The sequence below is a fragment of the Nuphar pumila genome, chromosome 15, assembly GCF_984573655.1.
Source record: "Nuphar pumila chromosome 15, dmNupPumi1.hap1.1, whole genome shotgun sequence".
Taxonomy (NCBI): domain Eukaryota; kingdom Viridiplantae; phylum Streptophyta; class Magnoliopsida; order Nymphaeales; family Nymphaeaceae; genus Nuphar; species Nuphar pumila.
In genome coordinates, this window is record NC_143263.1 from 1,087,980 (window position 1) to 1,111,730 (window position 23,751).

At 36.6% G+C, this 23,751-nt stretch overlaps 1 protein-coding gene across 3 annotated transcripts; it reads right to left on the reverse strand.

Moving 5' to 3' along the window:
• Nucleotides 1–1,529: 1,529 nt before the first annotated feature.
• Nucleotides 1,530–5,779, reverse strand: LOC149814054 (uncharacterized). Of its 3 annotated transcripts, XM_089990394.1 has the most exons (8): nt 5,029–5,779; nt 4,843–4,941; nt 4,612–4,713; nt 4,358–4,468; nt 3,472–3,597; nt 2,893–3,030; nt 2,550–2,762; nt 1,530–2,093 (listed from the first exon to the last, which is right to left on the reverse strand). In XM_089990394.1, the coding sequence occupies exons 1-8, from the start codon at nt 5,533–5,535 to the stop codon at nt 1,725–1,727; spliced, it is 1,665 nt and encodes a 554-aa protein (XP_089846520.1). In that variant the 5' UTR covers nt 5,536–5,779; the 3' UTR covers nt 1,530–1,724. The 3 variants fall into 3 exon arrangements, with proteins under 3 accessions (XP_089846520.1, XP_089846521.1, XP_089846522.1); XM_089990395.1 differs by lacking the exon at nt 4,843–4,941 and having other exon boundaries at nt 5,029–5,778; XM_089990396.1 differs by lacking the exons at nt 2,550–2,762; nt 4,843–4,941 and having other exon boundaries at nt 5,029–5,777.
• Between the last annotated feature and the right edge of the window lie 17,972 nt (nt 5,780–23,751).

Sequence of the window (23,751 nt, forward strand, 5' to 3'; positions counted from 1 at the left end):
GGTTGCACACCCAGAAGGGCTTGTCTTTTTTGCGTGAAAGCCCTTTCTCGCAGAGGGGCGTGTCACAACTGTGCCTTTAACCGTTTAAGGGTAACCATGTGGAATTAGAACCAGAGGCCCCAGGGATATGATAGTGCAACCAGCTATCTCATTGTCAATCCACGAATTCTTGCGCGTCCCTTGCTTCAACACTGAGCATGCAAGTAAATTCTTGTATGATTGATAGCATTCTTACATCTACGCATACATGCAGTGCTTGTGTCGTGGTTTTGAATACCAAGGGCTATCCTCCAATTTGCCAAGCAAATACCAATCATAATCACAATAATAATAAGCATGTCTTCGTGCCATACACAGTATATACGTGGATGATTCACCAAGTTTTATCACTAATTTGTTGAAGATTCTGTTACAGGTGATGCTTTAATGCTGCCCCTTTATGAGTTAGGTATTTTTGAGTATCTTTTTTTTTTTTGAAAGAGAGAGAAGGTACTTAAGTCTGAGTGTCAAATATGTCATAAAGAGTAAGATATGGAACAAAAATAAAGTCAGCTTCTTATCGAATAATAGGTTAATAGACACTGTCTGCCTGCAAAATTGAATACCAGCAGTTAATCACTACAGAAAGGGAACACTTAGAGTTCAGCAGATTTTTAAGTGTGTATTGAACAAGGACTTGGAAGGGTTTGGAAAGCAGATTCCTACCCAGGGCCCTTACCCAACACAGTTTTCCAACCTGAGGGATTTCTGTATCAAAGACATCCTTAATGCCACAAACATTTAGTGAGAAAATAACCATAATGACACAGGAAAGATGCTAATATGCAAAACACTTTTTGGATCTTTTCAAAACTCTCTCTCTCTCTCTCTCTCTCTCTCTCTCTCTCTCTCTCTCTCTCTCTCTGAGACACAGAGGGTGTGTTTATTGAGGTACCGAATAACCAGAACTTGTGGTGTTAGACTCCTGATTACATAAATCTAATCTCCAAAAGCAAAAACTAGCCTTCGAATATTTTTTATCATGTTTTATTTACTATGAAAGCTGACTCTAACATAAGATCTTCAGCGTTTTTTAAAATCATCATATTCATGAATTGTGAATTATTTGAAAATTGAACCTGATGGTATATTTTGGATGATTAAACCTACACAATAAACAAACCATACTAATCACATCTATACCGTTAGATCAAACATTTGGTAGTTAGATCCATGCGAAAAGAGTATATACCACCATATAGTATCATGGTTTTGAACCAAAATAGAATTTTGCATATATATATATATATATATATATATAAAGAGAGAGAGAGAGAGAGGTCCAACCAGACTTGTTATCTCTTAACCATCCTAAAGGTTAAAAAAGCATAGTTGTAGGTGTTTGATTCATCAGAATTCTTTAAGGTACTCTATATACCTTACTAGAAGACATACATTAGGTATGTTTCGTGTTTAGGTGCTTTTCTTGCAGTGATAAAATATCAGCAGCTCACATTGCACTAAACTTGATGATTAAGAAAAAAACAAATATTGTGGCCAAATTGATTAGGTCCAAACCATGGCCTTTAGGAAACAAGCAATGATTAAATACATCTAAGTGTGAATAGATACAACACTCGTGACAAGAGTATCATGAGAGACTGAAAATTTGTTGTATAGGAAAACCAAGCTTGGTATCATAAGTAAAACTGATAAATGGCAACAAAAATGCAACAAGACCAATCTCAAAAGATGTCAACAGAACAAAGTAGCAGACCTCCAGAGTTGATTCTGTTCCTGAGAATTACCTTGTCAAATAGCATACGCTCTGATGTCTCAAACAGATGATAGCGATCCACATGGTAACTTGTCTGAGCACAATTAGCCGTGTCATCTTCAATTTCTTTTCCGAATTGCTTGATGAGATTTCGTATGACATCTGTGTTCTCTCTTTTTTCTGATGCTTCACATGTGATAGAGAACTGAAAACTCCCTGAATGTCCTGTTCTTGAACCAGCAAGATCATCATACCTCTCATTGGCATCATTACTGCTGCTGGCTGTCAGTTTGCAGCCTTCACAGCTGTGCCAATTCTGAGCTTGATTGTCCAATCCCTGTGGCCAAGATATAAATTATATCAGCAAAATTCTTTCAATGGAACTTGTGACATGGTATCTTCAGGTACAAGCCCTGTTTTTGATAGGCAACCATACGGACTTGACAAGGATCTCTTTGACACGATAGGAAAAAACTCTTACTAATTCAAGCCACAATCACTCTTTCAACACTAAAAGATTGAATACAATAACATGAATGATATGCCATCAACATCCAGTGACTTTACTAGAACTACGACCAGTTTCAACCAAATAAGAAAGAAGTTAAGATTTAGGAGATATTTAATGCAAAAGATAGCAATGTTAAACTATCTGAACATGTATGTGCATGTACGCGAGCACAGGCATGCAAATCATGAAAAACTTCCTAACGAATTTAAACAGCTCACATGTTTTATTTTGACTTCTTGTAGATGTTGTAACTATCCACAAAATTCTCTTAAAAATAGATACCTGGTAAAGAGGGGCATCTGAGGTGCTTGCGCCATCACATGGATGTGTTCTATTTGCATCTCTAAGAGCACTGATAGCATTAATGTTGTGTGTTGGCTCCTCCGGACATGAGAAATCAGAGCTGTCAAATGTTGAAATGGACACACATTCATCAAAGTAGTTCATAGCATCTTCTGCAAGGCGCCTGGACATTCTCTTGCGCTCCATGCTAGTCTTTGAACAGGAATCCGGTATACCATCAAATTATTCCAGAACACAGAACAATAAGACACATTTCCATATAACAGAAAGTATAAGAGTGGGTAACCAATAAGAAATAAACGAGAAATCATAACTGGTTTACCTTTCTTTTAGGTTGAGACTTTTGCCTTCCTGCGGACGTTGGATCAGGAAGTACTTCCTTCAGAATCCTACTAAGCTCTTGGCTACGCTGTTCCTCAACAGCAAGGTCTGCCTTGAGATTCCTTGCACGCTCCTGGGACTGACAGATTTATCCGCAGATATTTCATTGTCTAGTATAACAACTTTTACCATTTATGTAGATAATTAGTAGCACCATACCAACCGAAAACAGGATACCGTGAAGAAATATATGCTAATTCCATTGCTCTTACTAACTTACACCAATAATAACCAGCCTATCCATGACTAACACTTCAATCTTTAAGAAATATCTGGTTATTAACCTGATAAAATCATGTTAATATCCTGTTTAACTCTTTTCAAATGTAATTTTTCTGTAACTTGGAAAAAACTGTTGTGTGTTTGTATTGCAGACTGATTTTTCAATTACTACTCATGAATGCATGAATTTCAGAAAGTAGAACATTGATTTTCTAAATGCATCACCACCACCATCATGGTGGATGACAGTAAAAACATATATTATACTATATCAACAGCGGGAGATCAGATTTCTTACTTGGGCAAGCTTTGCAGCATAGTCCTTTCTAATATCAGAAACTAATTCAATGGCATCTGGGTTCACTAGTTCAGGAGCTACATTAGCAATATCAGCTGCATTGAAATTGGGGTTCCTACGTATAGCCTGATGAAACAATAGTAGAAGTAATAAGCATTCAAATACTAACAAAAGCTGCAGTAAACATGGACTTCTTACATGGATTAACAAGCAAATAACAAATTAAACCAGCAGACAGGGAAATGTAAGAGAAGAGCAATCAGCTGTAAGGAATTGATGCACAGTAACAATATCCTGGTCTTCAATTTAGACAAGATTCCATGAAATATCATAATACATGCAGATCTTTCTACCTGCAACTTTTTTGGACGGCAAAGTTGCCACTTTTTTTTCTTTTGGGAGTCAATGGGCCACCATATGTAAAGACACGCTCACTACTGAGTATGATGTAAAGAAAGCACCAGACTATCCAGAACGGGCTTCAATTAGAAAGCAACACAGCTTAAAAGTTAAAACACCTTCCATAGCCCATCATCATAAAAAGGGTATATCAACTTCCACCATTATGTAATGTTTATGGCAATATATGGCTAATACCATATTATGCACATCCCCTTGATTATAATATCTATCTAGTGTTGGATGCCTGACAATGAGCATAGCCAATAAACATAAGTAATGCAATCAGTCAATCCATTTAAAATTTAAAGTCATAAGAAGTTCTGATCAAATGTCTGTTTACAATGCGAATGGATTATTATATGCATCTCCTTGATCATAATATACAACTAATGTTAGATACCTGACGTACACATAGCCAGCAAGCATAAGTGATGCAATGAGTCAATCCTCTTGAAAGTTGTGAAATTAAAAGGCCCCAACTTACATTCTCAAGGTCCTGTCTGATCTCCAAAACGGCACGCCTAACTTCTGATCTAACAGTTTCATATATTCCAACAGCACCAGCATCGACAGTAGGATGATCATTCTGAAAAGACTGAGAAAAACAAAAAATCGATACTTAACTGTTGATTCTTAGCCATGAAATTTAATTGTAACTACAAATTCAACATAGCTATGTCCTTAAGTTCTGAACAAGTCTAAAATTCCAATCTTCTCTACAACTACTGAAATTCCAACCTTCATTTGTTCGAATACCGCCTTGATCGTCTTCTCTTCCACATGCCCGGCGAACTCAAACGCCGACATGCCTTCTTCTGAATCTGATGCTTGCAAAGACCGCTGTCAAGTTTGAAGTAAAACCAGCATCTTTTTCAGTACTACGTTCAAAGCAATTTAAAACTGAAAACATTTTCATCAATCAAATTTACAGAATCATTTCACTATTCATCTTGAAAAAAAAAATCTCACAAAGGAATCATCATCTGTTTGTGATGGAGGGTGCCGGGCAGACCACTTCTCCATCAAACTCCCCTTCCCCACCAACCCACTTCCTACTTCTATCTCTCTCTGCAGAACCCCATACACCAAAAATTTGGAATTCTAGACAACCGAAACGAAGAAACAGAATCAAATTCATCCGAATTCGAAACCAACCTCAGGAGCGCGAGAAACAGAACGCCGTCTTCCGCCTGTATCCACCATCGAGACGCTCCTGCTCGACGTCTTCGCGGAACCGACACGCGAAGGCTCACTTCTGCAAATCGATCTCCCCCGTCTGTCTCCATCCCCACCGATCCCACGACCAGAACCAGGCCCAATTCCAGACACCCCGGAAACGGTTCTCTCCCTTCCACCATTGACGGCCTCGAAATTTCCCCTGATTCCGACCACGTCGACCGACTTCGGCGACTCCGGGCTCGAACTAGCCGAACCAAAGAGGGGGTTATCCCTCTTGTTCACGAAATCTAAGGGGTTGGGCCGAGAACGATCGGCCGAATTATCCCGACTACTCCGAGAAAACGCGCTGACGCTTCGAGACCTCCTCAACACCGTCTTCTTCCCTACTTCGTCGGGATTAGATCTTGCTGAATCGCCACCACCACCATCCTTTTGGGGAAAACTCCCCCTTTTGGAAGTCGATTTGAACGCAGAAACCGCCATTAGTACTCACTTTGTTTCAGTAAAAACGAAGAACCAACTATGAAACCATGGAAATTTTCCTTTGTGGGGAGCCCTCAAATCGTTATGAAAGACAAAGAAGGCTTAAGAAACATCCTTTTGGGGAAAACTCCCTCGTTTGGAAGCCGATTTGAACGGAGAAACCGCCATTAGTACTCACTTTGTTACGGTAAAAACGAAGAACCAACTATGAAACCATGGAATTTTTTCTTTGTGGGGAGCCCTCGAATCGTTATGAGAGATGAAGAAGGCCTACAAAACATCGACGTTTCGTAGGAAATCTGGATACCTACCAGTGGTGAAAACGATTTACTTCCGGATAACTTCTCCGGAGGTACAGAGGATGAAAGGTTTGGGTTTAAGCTCCTTATCAGGAAAAAGAGAGAATGATTAGGGGTAAATTTGGTAGAATTTGAAACTCAACGGGTCAAAGGAGAAGGAAAGAAGAAGGTTGCTCTTCTGGAGCCAAACCTACGTTCTGAAAACACGAGTTTGGGATTCCTTTCTTCAATTCGGGATTAGGTGGGTACGAACCTTTTTATTCCCAAAATATCCTTCTTGGCTTGGTGTGTAAAATATTTCTTGTAAACCCGGTTTTCTCTTTTCTCGAAATTGGCAATTCCTGTTTTTCTTAGATCTATGATAACCAACATAACCTTATCGGCCACAATTAACAAGGCAGGCGCAATATGGTATGGGTAAGTTTTAAAACATAGTATGTCACAAGGATATGGGTACGAACACAGATACGATAGATAAACATCTGAGACACGGTTATGTGATTTTCTTTTTACTGAAAAGCAGTATATGAGGACACGTATTTTAAAAAAATATTATACGAAATATATTTTAGTAGTTATCTATTAGTAATGAAAACACAACCCCCCTGGGAAGCTACTCTCCCTTGAAAGTTGAAAGTGATACCTAGGAGGGAAAGTACTTCCTCAAGGGAAGGTGTGAAACAATTTTGATAGGAAAGATGTTTTTTGTTTTTTTCATTTATAATGTGAACCCCACCACATATGCTTCACCAAGATGTTTATTTCACTTTCTTGAGAAAGCCGACTCCTTTCCTTTCCTATAAAGAAGGCCTCCTTAGTAAAAAAGATATGAAAGAAGCGCCCCATCCGTCTTAGGGGGCATTTGTTACACTTTCACCCAAAGGAAGCTTCTTTCCTTTGAAAAGGTGGCTTTGAAGGGAAAATGCTTTCTCATAAGAGGCATGAACCTATTTTGACATTGTTTTTTTTTATTATGCGCATCTCACTATATATTTCTCATAAACATGTTTGCTTCATCCTTTTATAGAAAAGAGACTTATCTATGAACAAGAGCTTCTTTCGTAGGAAAGGCCATGAAACAAGTGGAAACTTGGGGGAACCCGTGGTCAAGGGAAAGAAGGGATTAAATGAGTTGGGTGTTCTTGTAGTTATGAAAATATACATCTTGACAAAATCCGCCGGCTCGTTTTGAACAACATGGTGTATTTTTTTGGCAAAAACTGAGATTACACAAACACCCTTCAAATTCCTTTCACCAATTAACTTCACATTGTGGTGTATTGGTACAACTATCTAGCAAATTGCAGCATAATTTATTCTAATCCAATGAAGAATTAGCTCAACTTTCTTAAAGAAGAATTTCTTTATTCATGTCTAAAAGCTTTACAAAAGAAGTCATAAGATATTATAACACCATTGTCAAGATAAAAACGATATCTTCATGCGCATGTCACTTTCAAGAGACTTGAAATATTGCATGTATATGTCATGGTCAATCCAGATTTTAAGAAGTCTAAAACACGTCTTAATCATGAACCAAAGATCAACCTGTCACGTTCCTTTTCATCGGTAGCTGGTAGGCAAACATCATACTTTCACATATGTTGAATCTGTCATTACCAAGCATGATAAACTGATACTTGGTTATGATTGCAAACTTCCAAAATTTTGTCATCAAATCCCTTGTAAGATAGAAAGAGATATCATGTCATTGAACATTAAACCATAGTATGGATTAGCTTTTTCCTAACCAGATCAGAGACTTAAAAATCGACTTTATTTGGTAGAAGAAGCTTGTTTTGCCCCGTTTTTCTCATCTTTTACTCATTTCAATAAACACGAAACCAGCAAGCTAGATATAATCATGTCATTGAACAATAAACCATAGTATGGATTAGCTTTTTCCTAACCAGATCACCACGTAAAAGAGACTTTAAATTAACTCGACTTTATTTTGGTAGAAGAAGCTTGTTTTGCCCCCTTTTTTTTCATCTTTTACTCATTTCAATAAACACACGAAACCAGCAAGCTAGATATAAGGCCACATATTCCAACCAAATAAGGGATAAAGTTTGCTACAATCGATTGTTTTGTATTTTTTCACATTTAATACTATAGATGTGATCTACATGTTTTATTTAGCCTTAGGTCTCATCTTTTGGATTGCTGAAATCTAATCTGTATACAGTGATCTAAAAATTAGTATCTATGAATGCATTAATTTTCTAACTAAAAATTATTTTTTTCATAAAAAAAACATGATTCAAGAGTCAATTCTTATTAAATCAACCATACTGAACACATCTATAAGGTTAGATTAAATCAAAACAATTTACTCATCTCAAGAGAGAGAGAGAGAGAGGAGGGGGGGGGGGATGTGATGTAAAATATGTTTTCTGGTAAATCCGATCATATGGATGTGATCTCCATAGTTGAAAACATATGAATAGACTGTTTAATTGATCAAACATTTTTTTATGTCTAGGTAGGATTTCGCAAAGTTACAAAAACCAAATGGTTCAGAAATTTCTGAAATTTTTTATGCTATAAAATCTTATCTACACATCAAAAAAAACTTTGATCCAAGAGTTTGTTTACATGTTTTCAACCTTTAACATTTAAGATATCATCCATACAGTCAGATTTGCTAAAAAAATATATTTAACATGCAAATTTTGAAGGAGAGGACTGGGGATGGACCATCCCCTTGTGCATAGATCTTATCAATATTTCTATTAAGTACACACTTATTTGCATAGATCTTATCAATATTTCTATGAATTGTGAGACTTTGATTTTCAACATCAAAAATGAAATTTAGTGTATTAAACATGATAACACCTTCTAAACATACTAAATAAATTAGATTTACCATTTGGTGGCTAAATCTATGCAAACAAGAGTGTGTACCACAATATGGTATCATGGTACATAACCACCGCCCTAAATTTTCCCATATTTGCTATACACCTACAATTGTGTGCAGGCCCAACCCAGCATGATCAGGTTTAAGCCCACCCATCTAACAGGCGAGCCATGTGCCAGACATCAGGTCAGGGCCGGCTGGCCTCTTTGATATTTGAGGCCATCGCCTAGCTAGGGGCCTCAAATGGAAAAAATATATGACGCTTATATATATTTCACATGCTGAGGGCTTCCAATAAAACATGGCACACGCATGTGCCTCATGCTGAGGGCCTCCAATGAAAAAAAATAATATGAAGAAACATGAGCCTCCAATGAAATATACCTAAGCCTAAATCCAAGCCTGACTGGAACTGAGCTTATGCCCCGATCAGCTAGTTGACGGGCTAAGCTTGACCAGGTTCAACCTGTCAAGGGCCTAGCCAAACTCGCCCAAAAAATTGGGTGGGCACATTTTGTTGGTCCCAAATGATGATCGTTCTCCCATGGTTGACGTATTTTTTGCCCTAAATGAGAATCTTTCTCCATGGTTGAAAGGATTCTGATTTGGCCAAATTTTTGCATGCAAGCAAACGTGGAAAAAATGATCAATCACAACGCAAATCACATTTGGGGACATTTTACTCATTTATCATGTGATTCCAATTTACATTGACCACCTTGTGATGTTTGGACTTTGGAGTTACAGGAGATGGAACCACATGGCACTCAAGCAATCGTACCACTGCAGGGGTCACCCGCATGGTCAGTGGGTGGTCGTGAGGGTGCTAAGATAGAAGGCACTGGATCAGACCTCAATGGCGCACGAGTGTGTTAATAGTTTTTAGAGGTGGGCCATGTAAGTGTTAGGGAATGACCTTTCGAGTTAAGAACGAAGAAACAAGCACGTAAAAAGCAAAAGCAGAAAAGAAACACACACCAAAACAAAGATTTTACGTGGTTTGGCAAAAACTGCTGAAGTCCATAACTGCACTAAGCTTTCTTTTATTGATTGGGATACATGATAAGTATAAGGAGGAGGATGTATCCTTAAATAGGAAGAGTTTACAAATTTTACATAGAGTCTACTAGTGTTGCTGGATACAACAAGGAGTCTAAGCTAAATTTGCAAAAACCATCTTAAAAAAAATTGCCTTGGAGATAAGGCTCTCGAACCAACACCTTACTGGTAGGGGAGCACACCCCTGCAACATCCGGCCAAATTATCACAAAGTTGAATCCGCAAAAAATTTAGGATTTATATCAAGATAAAAAACAAACTTCAGACTCCTCCAACAATCTTTCACTTGGAGACAGATTCTCTTTCAACAACCACACCTTCTAGTAAGGCACGGTAGCCGTCAGGCTACCCTGGGTTTTTCTCTCTTCTGCAAAAAGGACATGGTTTCACGTCATGTAGAAGAAATTTCCTCGAGTCCTCAAGCATGCCCCAACTCAAAGACTTTATGAAAAGACCACAACTCTCTTTCTCTCTCAACCAACGATATGGTTGCCCTCACCCCCACCATACCTCTCTCTCTCTCTCTCTCTCTCTCTCTCTCTCATGCGTGCAGACTCACACAAAAAAGCTTGCAATCTCCATCAAATAGGCTTCAATATTACAAATACTCGTGACTTAAGGAACAGTTGGCTCCTTTAGCCATAATCCAAGCACGCTTCTATTGGACAATGGCCAATATATTGCCCACAAACATGCAAAGGATAAAGTAAATTGAACTCTTTATTTGTTAGATTCATGTCTTGTGAAGAAAATTGAACTGTGTCCGTGCCACCTGCACGAGTGAAGTAGGAAATGCTGTGTCTTGTGCGACAGTAAGACCTAATTAGCAGTTAGCACCAAACATGAACAACTCAGCCCAAGTCTTCTTTTTCTCCTTGAGTATGGTTTGAACATCCCATTACGAGCTCAAAGGTGTCGCATTGACTGTTGCCCTGTTTCGGTGTCCACAGTATAAACTCCACCTAACACTATTTAGGGAGGGTTTGATTACTCGGACAGAACTGTATAGAATAGACCTGTCTAGATACTGCTGATCAGGCACAGAGTTGTCTTGGACAAGTCAAGTTTTTAAATTTTTTAGTTTTTGTTCTTGGTGTTTCAGACACAATTGCTCCAGGAGAAGGGGTGGAACACCGAGAGATACCTAAAAAGTATCCTGCAGAACGTGCTTGACATTGTGTTCTAGCTGTCCCAGGCGCCCAGCTATCGCAGCGAGCACGTGGGGCACAAACAGCAGCGACCCGCGCGAGTCCGCTTGCTCGTGTATCTAGGATGAGCCAATGAGCTACGTGTTGACCAAGTTCAGAGTTTTGCGATCATCACACAGCGGCAGCAGCAAATTGCACAAGGAACATGCTTTAGAAAATTACAAAAATGAAAAAAAAAAAAAACGAAAGATTACCCAAAAAATAAAAATTAATTTAAACCGTTCGATTTCCAAAAACAGAAGTGGAAAACGTGGGATGATGTAATAAACATGAGCATGCCACGCTTAGCAGAAAAGGTCTTATAATTATATTGATTATTACCATTGACTTTTTCCAAAGACATCGCCTAAGAAATGGTCCGTTAAAATAATTAATTGGCAACTTTGTTTGTACATGAGATATTACGGTTTCTTAGGGAAATTTCCATCTAGCGGCCATACTTCTGGCCCTAATCTCAAACATGAGCATCACTTTTCTGAAATTCTTGTACCATACATTTCTTGGAAATTCCTAAATAGGGACCTTAGAAAAACATTCATTATCTTGGAAAAACATGATTTTTCTTTTCTGTATTCTCGTTTAAAACTGAAAAATCCTCATTCATCCTCATAAAAGGGATAAGGTAAATAGCTTAAACGTTTGATTATAAAAGTAAGCCTTTGTTCGGCAGTTTCCAAAGAAAATTCAGAAAGGCGAGACCTATTTTTGAAAATTAGGGCCAAAAGATTGGCAAATAGATAGAACTTTCCCTTTTTTCTTAATATTGAAGTTGACTGGGTGGAAACCAACAGGGGAAGCTTCATCTAAGCCTGAGCTACTTTAACATGCAATCATCGTAAACAATCTCTTATATACATAAAAGCATCCATCACAAAAAGAGAACATCATGATATCATGAATTAACAAATACCATTTGGTGCATATAACATTTATCCATTTTTTATGGGATGATTATGTAGCCCTTGGTCTTGATTCTCTTGAAAACCCAAATTCATGTAGATGAGCCAACGCTATGATGATGATAATGAAGATATATATATATATATATATATATATATATAGAGAGAGAGAGAGAGAGAGATGTATGAGCATGAAATCGAAAAAACTGAAATATCTACATGTGTGTATCTCTTATTTGTCGATTTCATTATTCATGCATATAAAATATATATGTATATATATTTTTTATTTGCTGATTTCATGCTCATGCATATATATATGCTTCTGATTTGCCGATTTTATTACTCATGCATCAAAAAAATATGTATTTCAGTCCTACCAATGTTTCTTTTGGTTATGAGTTTGAATCATGTTTGCACAGGTATTCTATGTTGGTCGATCCATGTACATGAATCTGATCATTTACATGAATATAGCTAACAGCTAAATATTTTGTGTTGGCCGATCCATGTACATGAATCTGATCATATACACGAATCTAATCATATATACAAATATGTCTAGCAACAGAATATTTTGTATTGATCAATCCATATGCATGAATATGATCATGTGCATGAATCTGACCAGCAGTTGAGTATTTTGTGTTCGATGATCCATGTACATTAATATGATCATGTACACGAATCTGACTAATAGTTGAGTATTTTGTGTTCGATGATCTATTTACATTAATATGATCAGGTACATGAATCTGACCAGCAGTTGAGTATTTTTTGTTGGATGATCCATGTGCATTAATATGATCATGTACATGAATCTGGCGAGCAGCTGAATATTTTGTGTTGGCCGATCCATGTACATGAATCTGATCATGTATACGAATCTAGCCAACAACTGAATATTTTGTGTTGGTTGATTCATATACATGAATCTAGCCAGTATGTTTATTTTATTAATCGGTCGATCCATGTACATGAATCTGACCTATAGTTATATATTTCATGATTGGTTGATCCATATACAGGAATCTAATCATGTACATGAATCTGACTAGTTGTAGATACCTTATGACTAGTTGATCTATGTACATGAATGTAATCATGTACATGAATCCAATCAATTGTTGTTATCTTATGATTTCAATTATTGTTACCATATGATTGGTTGATCCATGTACATGAATCTAACCAGCAGTAGTTAATTTCTGTTTGGCTGATCCATGTACATGAATTTGATCATGTACATGAATCTGACCAGCATATTGATAGTTTTTTATTTGCCTATTTGAGTACATGAATCTTATCATGTACACGAATCTGATCGACACTTGTAATTTTTTGCATAGCCATTTCATATACATGAATCTGATTTGTACATGTATGTTCCTGCTTAGCTAATTTATATATATGGAGTTAAAGGTGTACACAAATCCGTTATCACACAAACATGAACTTGATCATGTATTTGTGTGTCTATTCCTCCTTAGTTGATTCATTGTACATGAAACTGATCGTATGCATTTTTGCAATCAGTTGGTCATGTACATAAATCTGATCAGAATATATATATTTTGATTTGGCACATAAATCTAATCCTAAATCGATCAGTTTGCAATTTGCATATCATACGCATAAATCTAAATATGATTAGATATTTGCATGACTATGATCATATGAATGTTTGATTAATTATACACATGACTGTGATCATGAATGGTGTGGTCTCCAAGTTTTCTATTTGCATGTGCATGTGATTGCTAAATGTACATTTTTTTGTGTTATGAAAGTGCATTGTGAACATAAAATTATAAAATTATGTATGTTTTATGTTCACTAAAATTTTGCAATTGCATATATGTGAGTGGTTAAGTGTGAACCAGTGTGGGCTTATATGGGCTAAGAGCATGTGTTGCTCCAATGTTATAAATTGTTTATACATTGCAAAATGATCTTTAAAAATTTATTATTTTTCAAAAATAATTACATTGTTAAATTGTAAGGGCCAGGGCCTAAAATTGTTTTTGTATGTTGATTTGCAAAATGATTTTTGTATAAAGAACTTGAAATTGATTTTAATGGTAAAAGATATCAAAATTGTATAATTAAGTTCTTCCTTGATATCTCTTCCACAGTGTGAGAATCTTGGATGGTGATCATAAGAGACTGTAAGAATACTAAAACTCTGTGTGCAATTGTGCTCCAAAACTCGATGTGAGGCTCACTTTCCAACCACGATTTTAATGAGCTTTCAACTACTTTGCTTAGAGGTGGTGTTGTTGACTCAGTTATAGTTATTGGTATATCAAGAAAGTTGCGTTAATGGATGTTGATTTTCTTAATGTCCTGACATTAAGTGTTGATTCTTAATATTTCAATTGATGGTGTTGATTCCTGATATCGATTGATGAACAAGTATACAACCCAGTAAATAAAATATAAATTGTGTGTTAAGCTATGACTGAGAACCTAACTTGAACCTCAGAAATTATGCTTGTTTTGAATATCTACAGGTTAAAGGAAAAATAAAAATTAAATTTGTGTGCATGCAAAAGCAACTCTAATAAATAACTTAATAAGTTATTCATATATGTGCATTAAATCATGCATATTTTACTCTTCAACATTAGTTTTCTGCATTTCTGCATGTTTGATTTGGCATGATATTTATTGAATGTTTGAATAGTAAGTTATTTGTGGTAAGTTTGCTTGTGATTTTTCTCTGAAATTTATGAATGAGTGAATTTATGTTATTTCCTTTAATGTTAGATTTTTAGAGAAATTTGTACGAGAACTTTGATTCTTACTCATTTTGTTAAAATTGTTTTATAAGCACAGATGTTCAGTGATGTTTAAGGTTGATTGGTCGAAGGATGCGAGACTGTGACTTGGTATTTAAGATATGACATATGCGCGATGTCTAGATTCAGTAACTTTTATATTTTAAACATTCAATTTATTGATTTAATTATATAAAGTTGAAATTATTACTTCTTATTGATTCAATGCATGAAATAATTTAGGATTTGGTTATATTCAATTTGTGATATGCCCCGAATCCTTGAAATGTTTTTTGTGGTTGTTTTTTAAAAAACAAAATTCATTGTTTTTTGAGGATCGGTTGGGGACACGTTACATACAATTATCTGCACAATAATAGTTCCACTCCCCTAAAATGACTAAACCACCCTTTGACCATAGTGAAATCAAAACACCAAGTACATCAATCAGATCCTTTTATAATCATGGTAGATATCCACTCACAGAGCATCGATGATCAACCTTCCTTCTAAGATCTAACATAGACCCCATAACCAGAAAAGCATATTGGGTTACTTGAAGCAATAATTCCATGTCATTGGGGTACTTCTAATAACAAGAAAAACCAGGAGAAAAAATGACATCAGTGGCACCTTCAAACCTAACCAAAAGGTGATGGAGATCAATCCCTCATAAAGAAAAAAATGCACCACCCACTTATCTAATGCATTGACTTTTAATAATAGGGCTCACCAAGATGTTATTAATCTCATCCTCTTACATCATCATTTGAGGCTGCATTGCATATAATCCATTTTACTGTGGAGGAACCATGGAAGACTTGCAGGAAGGATGAGCCAGAAGACGATGAACTGGATGGATTTTTCAAACTGCAGACAATAAGAAACTTTAATAATGAAAAGAACTTGTTGAAAAAGAAAACAGAAGGCAAGAGTCATTGGTGGTGGCTTTGTTTTCCTCCGTAGTGCAAAAGATGGATGTTCATGGGACCCGCATGTTGAATTGCTTAGTTTAAAAGCAGCATCCTCTACCACTTCCGTCCTTTTCCCCACCTCTCTCTCTCTCTCTCTCTCTCTCTCTCTCTCATATACAAATGGCAAACACCTGTTGGGAAATACAGTAGCTTATAAAGAAGACAGCAGTTACGTGGCACAGCTGCAGCATGCTCCTGTTTCTTTTGAAGTTGCAATAAAAAAATGGGTATGATGGGACTTTTTATGAAACCCTTCATATTGGTCTTTCTTATGATGGCCCAGATGCCAAAGTATGCTATTGTACTTGGTGGTTCATGGTGTCTCAACCAACCAACCCAGAGATCTCAAAAAGCATTCCAACAGAAAACTAATACATTTTACAAGTTTGAAGAGTAATCAAACAGTTGGAAACAAGTACACTTGCCTTTTGATCTTTATAATTGTTTGAATGGCAATTGTATCAAGGTTGGTCAATAGGTCAGCATAAGAAAGAAGGTAGACCTAACAAGAAAAATGATCAGAATTCCACAAAGGAAGCACTACCAGGAGAGGATAACATTGATTCAGTTTTGCCACTTAGGAGACGAATCTCTATTACCAAAATGGCAGATTCATCTGTTTGGGTCACAGGAGAGGGTGGGTCAATTTATGAAAGGTTTTGGAATGGGGTACAGTGGGTGATTGCACCACATGACTTGCCAATTTGTATGCCATGCAGTTTCTATTTTCATCGTCAACCAAACCATTCTTGCTCTAAATGAAGATGGAATCCTGCATCAGGTAACTTGTAGTCTCCATTCTTACAGAATTTTCTTGGGAAACTGGGTGCTCTAATTGAACTTTTAAACCTCATTCTAATGCCAAAATTAGCTAGCCACTTGTGCCTAGTTCCTCTTATATTGCATAGACTCTTTCCTGGTTGAGGTTGGACTAGCTGTAAAGACTGCAAACTTGACCAACTCAAGATTGGAACAAGGTTGTAATTTCATCAACGTGGTATTTCAGAAATTAGAGTAAATGATCTGAGAATCCAGAATGATAAAGAATTTAGTCCAAAAAACCAAAGTTGATATTCTTATCTTGCAGTAGGATCATCATTTGAACTATCAAAAGATTTGTAGGTCAACAGAATACTAGGAAATTCTTACCAATATCAGTATCTCTATGGTATTGGTTCCTCTGGCTCAGCCATGTTTTGATTGTCTCCTCGGCAGCGTGCTTCAATTGTGAAACATTTGATTCAGCAGTGCTTCGGTTAATTGAGGCATCTACTTGTCTCCTACAAGCAAAGGCATTTTTTGTGAAGAAGATTCATGTGAGTCTATTATAATTTAAAACAATTATGCAGGATCAAGCTCATGAATAACCAAAGATGTAGAAATAAACATGTGGAGTTTTACGTCACTGTAAACAAACATGATTTGTCGAGATAGTTCATAATAGGGTTTTTCATATCTGATGAAGTTCTAGTTGGTTCATCTGATCTTAAATGATTGATGCAATAGCTAGCATGACCTACAATAGCCAAAGTAATCCTTAAAACTACGTAGATGGGAAAACAACATAAGATCTGGATAAGACTTTAGGTTCAGGATTGCGAGTTCATGATTAGTTGCATTGAATTATAATAAAGAACCACATGAATTTTCCTAATGGAAAATTCCTTTTCTTGTAGGAGTGAAATAGATGCCTAAACTAACTGGGCAATGTTGAATCAAATGTTTCACAATTGAAGCATGATGTCGAGATGGGAAATCAAAACACAACTAAACTAGAGCAACCAGTACCAAAGGCATCGATATTGGTAAGAATTGTCTAATATGTTGTTAATTTACTATTATCTAATCAATATTGGATATCCATCTGCTCATGGTTACCATTAGTATCTTTTAGTTCTTGCTATGAAGCTGGAAAAATGCCCAAGTGGAGAGTTGATGCAATGGACAAGAAGATCAATCCTGAACCCCACAAAATCGATACCTTAGCAGCTACAAAGTTAAGAAACTATGAAAAGACTGGAAAATAACAAGAAATTGCTTAAAAAATAACTAAAATCATCAATAATTCATTCATCATCAAGCTCTCATGTTTTCCTCTTTACAAAGAGTATATATAGCAAACAATAAAGAACCCTAGAAATCCTAATCCTACTACAGATCTGAGATAGATCCAATATTAGCTAAGATTCAAAACATGATTCAAAACATGATCCAAAACTAAGATCCAAATTAAATAGTTACAAAAGAAACCTAAGTAATCGAAATGGATTCAAATGGACCCTATAGACCTGGTAGTGTCTCGCTTATGCTCCTGGATCAATCTCCCCATGTTGGAGAAAACTTGTTCTCAAGTCTAGGTCATATGCTTACACTTCTTTCAATTTCTCTCTACTTGTAAGAAACAATGATCTGTTACACTTCTTGCAAATGTGGGTTGGTTAACACTGGTGGGATCTGACTCAAGAAATATCCAAGTAGCGTGAGAGCGATGGTCCGACCCCCTGGTAAAAATGAATCTGCAGTATAAGGATGAAGGTAACAATCTGTTGTTTATGCTGAGAGAAATTGTTAACTTCAGTATTAAACTCCAATAAGCAATTGTTCATATTCCAGAAGAACTATTTCCTCATAATTCAACTCCAAGTAGCAATAGTAGTTTGCAGCTAATAGGCAGACCATGCTGTGAAAATTATTCCAAATAAATAGGCTTTGGAAATTCAAAGAAGCAGAGAATTGCTCTGAAGATTCAATTAGTTGAATTCTTTGAAGCAGCTATCACACCACAAGAAACATCCTGATTAATCACATACTCATCCACAATTGCATAACATGCTGCCCTGAATTCTCTTTTTTTTTCTAAAAGAGAAAGTCTTCATGGGAAATTATCCTATTTTGAAATAAATTGAATGTCTCACATGATTTCATTTGATAATGTGAGAGTCATTCCTGAGTAAGTCAAAGAAAACATGGTTTATTTGTAGGCATTGTTAGTTTCCATGTTCAAGGAAGATTTATTTATAGTTTGTACGATCATGTAAAGCATGACTTTCCATTGACGCTGCACATGTTGAGTCTCAGTGAGGCATCAAGTTAATGTTAATGTTGTAATGAAACAAGATGTGCACAATCACAAGGGCAGCACAATCACAATGCCAATGAAAAGCTACACAAGTGCACAAATATAATATGATCTCTAATGGACCGATAACAATCTCATAAAAGAGATATACAAAATCATGAATTCTACAAGTGCATAATGGCACAAATTCCACAAGCGCATGATGTAAAAACAGTTTTTTGTATAACACACAATATGCTTAGAAAAACACACTTTACATAGAAGGGTGAGGCTCTATTTATAGAGCCTCACATTTTATTACAATTTTTAGTGAACCAAAGCTAATATTATTGCAAATACATAATGGATACATTGCATATATAGATACTTTTACATAATTTCAAGAATATAATACATGTACTTTCAAAACTATAAAACACCACCTCGGCCTTACCTTGAAGATTGAAATTCTCTAATTTCTAAAAGTGATCTTCCCAAAGTAGTTAAGTATAGTCTCTTGCTATACAAGTATTGAACAATGAATAGTTGAATACTTTTTGTAATGTAATCCTGAATGGTTCTAAGAACTATACTGAACCACTTGTATTTCTTTTATGCATTACTGGTTGACATTATTGAAAAGACATTGTCATTCAATTGGGTTTGGATCTCAGGATCCAGACCCAATTCGTTTTATCTAACTCTTGTTTTATTAAGAGTTTTATTTAAACACATGCTCATTAATGGCATGTTGTAATTTTAACATACCATGTAATGGGTATTTTAGTACCCTAAATATTGTTCATGTGTATACTTAATGAGAAAAGCAAGCCTCTCTCCCTCTCTACTCCTCTTTCTCTTGTGATTGATGGTGGAATACCATTTTCTTACATGGTATCAGAGCATCAGATCCTTCATTGAAGATCGTGACCTCCTAGAGCATTCAGTCCAGCCCCTTTGTTCTCTTATAAGGTATTTTTCTTCTCTTCTTTTCCCTTCTTTCATTGTTTCTTCTTATAAGGCATTCAATCCAATTCGATTTTTTCTTCTCATGTGTTTTTCTTCTCTCACTGTTTTCTTCTTCTGTGTGTATCTTTCTCCAATTTTCATCCTGCTGCACTGATTTCAACCCCTTACAAAACTCTTACCTAACCACGCAATATCAAAATCCATGTTTGCATGATTTCCTCTCTCCCATATTAACGTCAGTGCAGAATCTGACTTGTTGTTCTGTCTTGATTGATTAACACCACTCTATCTCTATTTTACTTTGACATTTTCCCCTTTTAGAAAGAAGACACGTTAAAGAAAATATGTTATTTTCATATTAACGTGTTTTCTTACTGTTTGAATATTTATTTTTTCTCAAAGCAGTTTTTTCTTTACTGCATATTCTGCCTTGGGTCTACAGTTTCAAAAAAAAAAAAGGCAGTCGAGTTCTCTGAAATTCATTGTTCTAAATTTTTATTTTGTTTACTCTAAAGTGACTTCTCTTTTTGGTCCCTTAATCCTCCTCGTTTTTTTTTTCTCCCCATTGACTATGGATTCATTCTCTTCTTCGCAATCTAGCCTTTCATCCAACTTTCCCAGTCAGCTTGTGTCTGAGAAGCTGAACAATTCCAATTTTCTAACCTGGAAAAGACAAATCATCCCATTCATAAAGAGTCAGGATCTTTCTGGACATCTGCTTTGTTCTTGTTCCTCCAAAGATCATATCACAAGAAGGCAAGAATGGGGAGGGTGACACTTCAATTACTTTTGTTAGAAATCCAGAGTACGTATCTTGGATGAAGTGAGATCAGGCTTTGGTTGCCTACATCACTTCCACTCTGTCACAAGAGGTGCTTGTGGCAATCCCAGATGACTGCTGAGCTATGCAGTTGTGGCATCGTCTTGTTCAAACATATTCTCAAGTTTCTCAGGCTAGAATTTTATTTTTAAAGAAAGAGTTTCAAATGCTAAGGACTCCATGACTGTCATGGAGTACTTAAACAGAATGAAGACTATCACAGATCAGTTAGCCATCGTGGGTTGCGCGATTAGTGACAAAGATATGGTGCAACAGACTTTGAATGGGTTGGGACCCGATTATCACATGATGGTTACTTCTTTGCTGTGTTTGCTAGAATTACCTACATTTGAAGACCTTCGTGCTAAACTCTTACAGTATGAGATGACCCTGAAGGGATTCTCCGAAGGCATTCATAATCCCATTGGAGCACATGATGTTCTTGCCACAAGAGTTACCTATGGTCGAGGACGTGGCCGGTATGAATCTCGGGAGAGGGGAGGTCAAGAGAAGAATGGACAAGGAGCCCATAAAATATTACCTACTCTCAGTATGCTTCCTAATCTGCAAAGGCAAAAGACAATACCTACATGTTTTCTCTGCAACAAAAGGGGGCACATCAAGGCAAATTGCTGGTATAACCCGCAAAATAGAGGAAAACAATTGGAGACAAGAAAGGGCACAGATACATTGAAGAATATTGGAGAAGTCAAAGAGTTGTTATTATCTGTCTTGGCTAAATTGAATATCAAACAAAATGATCAAGGTACTTGCTATGTTGATTCTGGTACAGCCACTCATGTCACAGGTGATGCTGGTAAGCTCCTAAATCTTGTTCCTTATGTTGGTAGAAATAGTATTGTTACTGGAGATGGGTCACATCACCATATTTAGCACATTGAAAATTTTGTTATCCCTATGTCCAACTCTTTCCTTGTTCTTTCAAATGTCATTCACGCTCCTAATATCAAGACAAATATTGTTTCAGTCTCTAAGCTTGTCGATGACATTAATGCTTCAATTGAATTTACTCCTTTTTTTGTTCATGTTAAGGACCTTCACACGAGGAAAACGTTCGTTGAAGGAAAACGACAAGGGAATATGTATGTGTTCCAAGAGAATCCTTCATCTCGTGTTCAATCTGTTGATTCCACCTTGAAGCTCAAATCATCGTCATCATCTTCAGTTCCTCCTGAGAGTTTTCTTAATATTTCTGAATGTATTGAGCCGCATCTTTGGCATGGTGGTCTGGGTCATTGTAGTAGTCGTTTTATTGATAAGCTTGTTTCAAGCAATCTCATTCCCAAGTCAAGTCTGAATTTAAGTATCGATAATAAAAAATGTTCTAGTTGTCTTTAATGTAAGAGTCATGTTCTTCCATTTCATTCCATTAAAAAAAGAGCTTCAAGACCATTTGAAATTATAAGTTCTGATGTTTGGGGTCCGGCTTCAATTCCTTCCATGTCTGGCACTAAATATTATCTCATTTTTGTTGATAGCTATTTTCAATATACATGGATCTTCTTTATGAAAAGTAAATCTGAAACCTTCAAATTGTTTCGAAATTTTCATTCCTTTGTTCAAAATAAATTCTGTGAGAATATTACTTGTTTTCAATGTGATGGAGGGGGTGAGTTCTCTTCAAATGACTTTATTAATTTCCTCCAGACAAATGGAATAAGTAGGTAGGTGTTTTGCTCTCATACCCCTCAACCGAATGGGATTGTTGAATGAAAGCATCGTCATATCGTTGAAAGTGCAATGAGCATAATGCATGATAGTAATCTTCCAGTTAACTTCTGGGCAGAGGCTTTTCATACAGCAGTCTATGTCATAAATTGTTTGCTCATGAACATCTTGGAAAACAAATCACCATATTTCTCTTTACATGGTGTGCATCCAAATTATCATGATTTGCGTGTATTCGGGTGTGTATGTTATGTTCATGTTGACAGTTTAATGCAGCACAAGTTTTAGGATAAGACCTTAAAGTGCAGATTTGTAGGGTATGTTGATGATTACAAAGGCTACAGATGCAATGATCCCGTGATCAAGCGCATCAAAATATCCAGAAATGTTGTGTTTGATGAATCAAATTTTGGTCATAATGCTAACACTCCTTCTGAAATTGAAGTTTATCACCCTTGGTTGAACTCAGATCTCTTTTCTAGTATTGATGGTGTTTGTTCTTCTTAATGTAATCAAAGAGATGAAGGAAATGTATCTATCGTTGCGCCAAGGACTCAGGAAAGTGTGATTTTAGAACCACTATTGGCCCCCGAAAGGTATAAAGACATTGTTTACTATCGACGTGAGAAGAAGATACCTCTCAGCTCTAATCAAGAGCAGAATTTTCCTTCTATTTCCATTCAATCACCTGCCCACAGAAAGTCTACCCGACCTCGACATCCTATTGATAGATGGGTTAGTTATGAGAACTTCACGATGGATTTTCAACTCTTCTTAACTTCTTTGGGCAAGAAAGATCAACCCACAACATTTTATCAAGCAATAAATTCTAAGAGATGGATTGAAGCTATGAACGAAGAAATGGAGGCTCTTCACGAGTGTGGCACTTGGGATATTGTTCCCGGACCACACAATCAAAATGTGGTTGAGTCAAAGTGGGTATATAAGATAAAGTATAAGCCAGATGGTACTATCAAGCGATACAAGGCTAGGTTGGTTGCCAAAGGATTCACACAGGAGCAAGGACAAGACTATGATGAGACCTTCAGTCCCGTCATAAAAATGGGCACTATCTGCATCATACTATCATTGGCTATTGAGCATCAGTGGACTCTCAGCCAACTGGATGTGAAAAATGTGTTTCTACATGAAACTCTGAAGGAAGAAGTATACATGGAGCAGCCCACTAGGTATGCATAAGGGAATTCTAAAGAATACGTGTGCAGATTAAAGAGAGCTATATATGGCCTCAAGCAGACATCTCAATTTTGGTTTGACAGTTTTTCTCTTGAAGTAGAAAAATATGGCTTTAGTCGGTCTCTCCTTGACCATTCTCTTTTCATATTCAAATGCAAAGATATAGTTACCCTGTTATTGATATATATTGATGACATCATCATTACAGGTAACACTAATGAACATATTGAACAGGTTAAAGAATTTTTGAACCATAGATTCAAGATGAAGGATCTTGGTAAACTGTGATACTTTCTTGGAGTAGAAGTTGACAGGACTCCTGAAGGCATGACACTCAACATAAGTATACCACTGATGTTCTTAGCAAGGCAGGTATGAGAGATTGCAAGCCTCTAAGC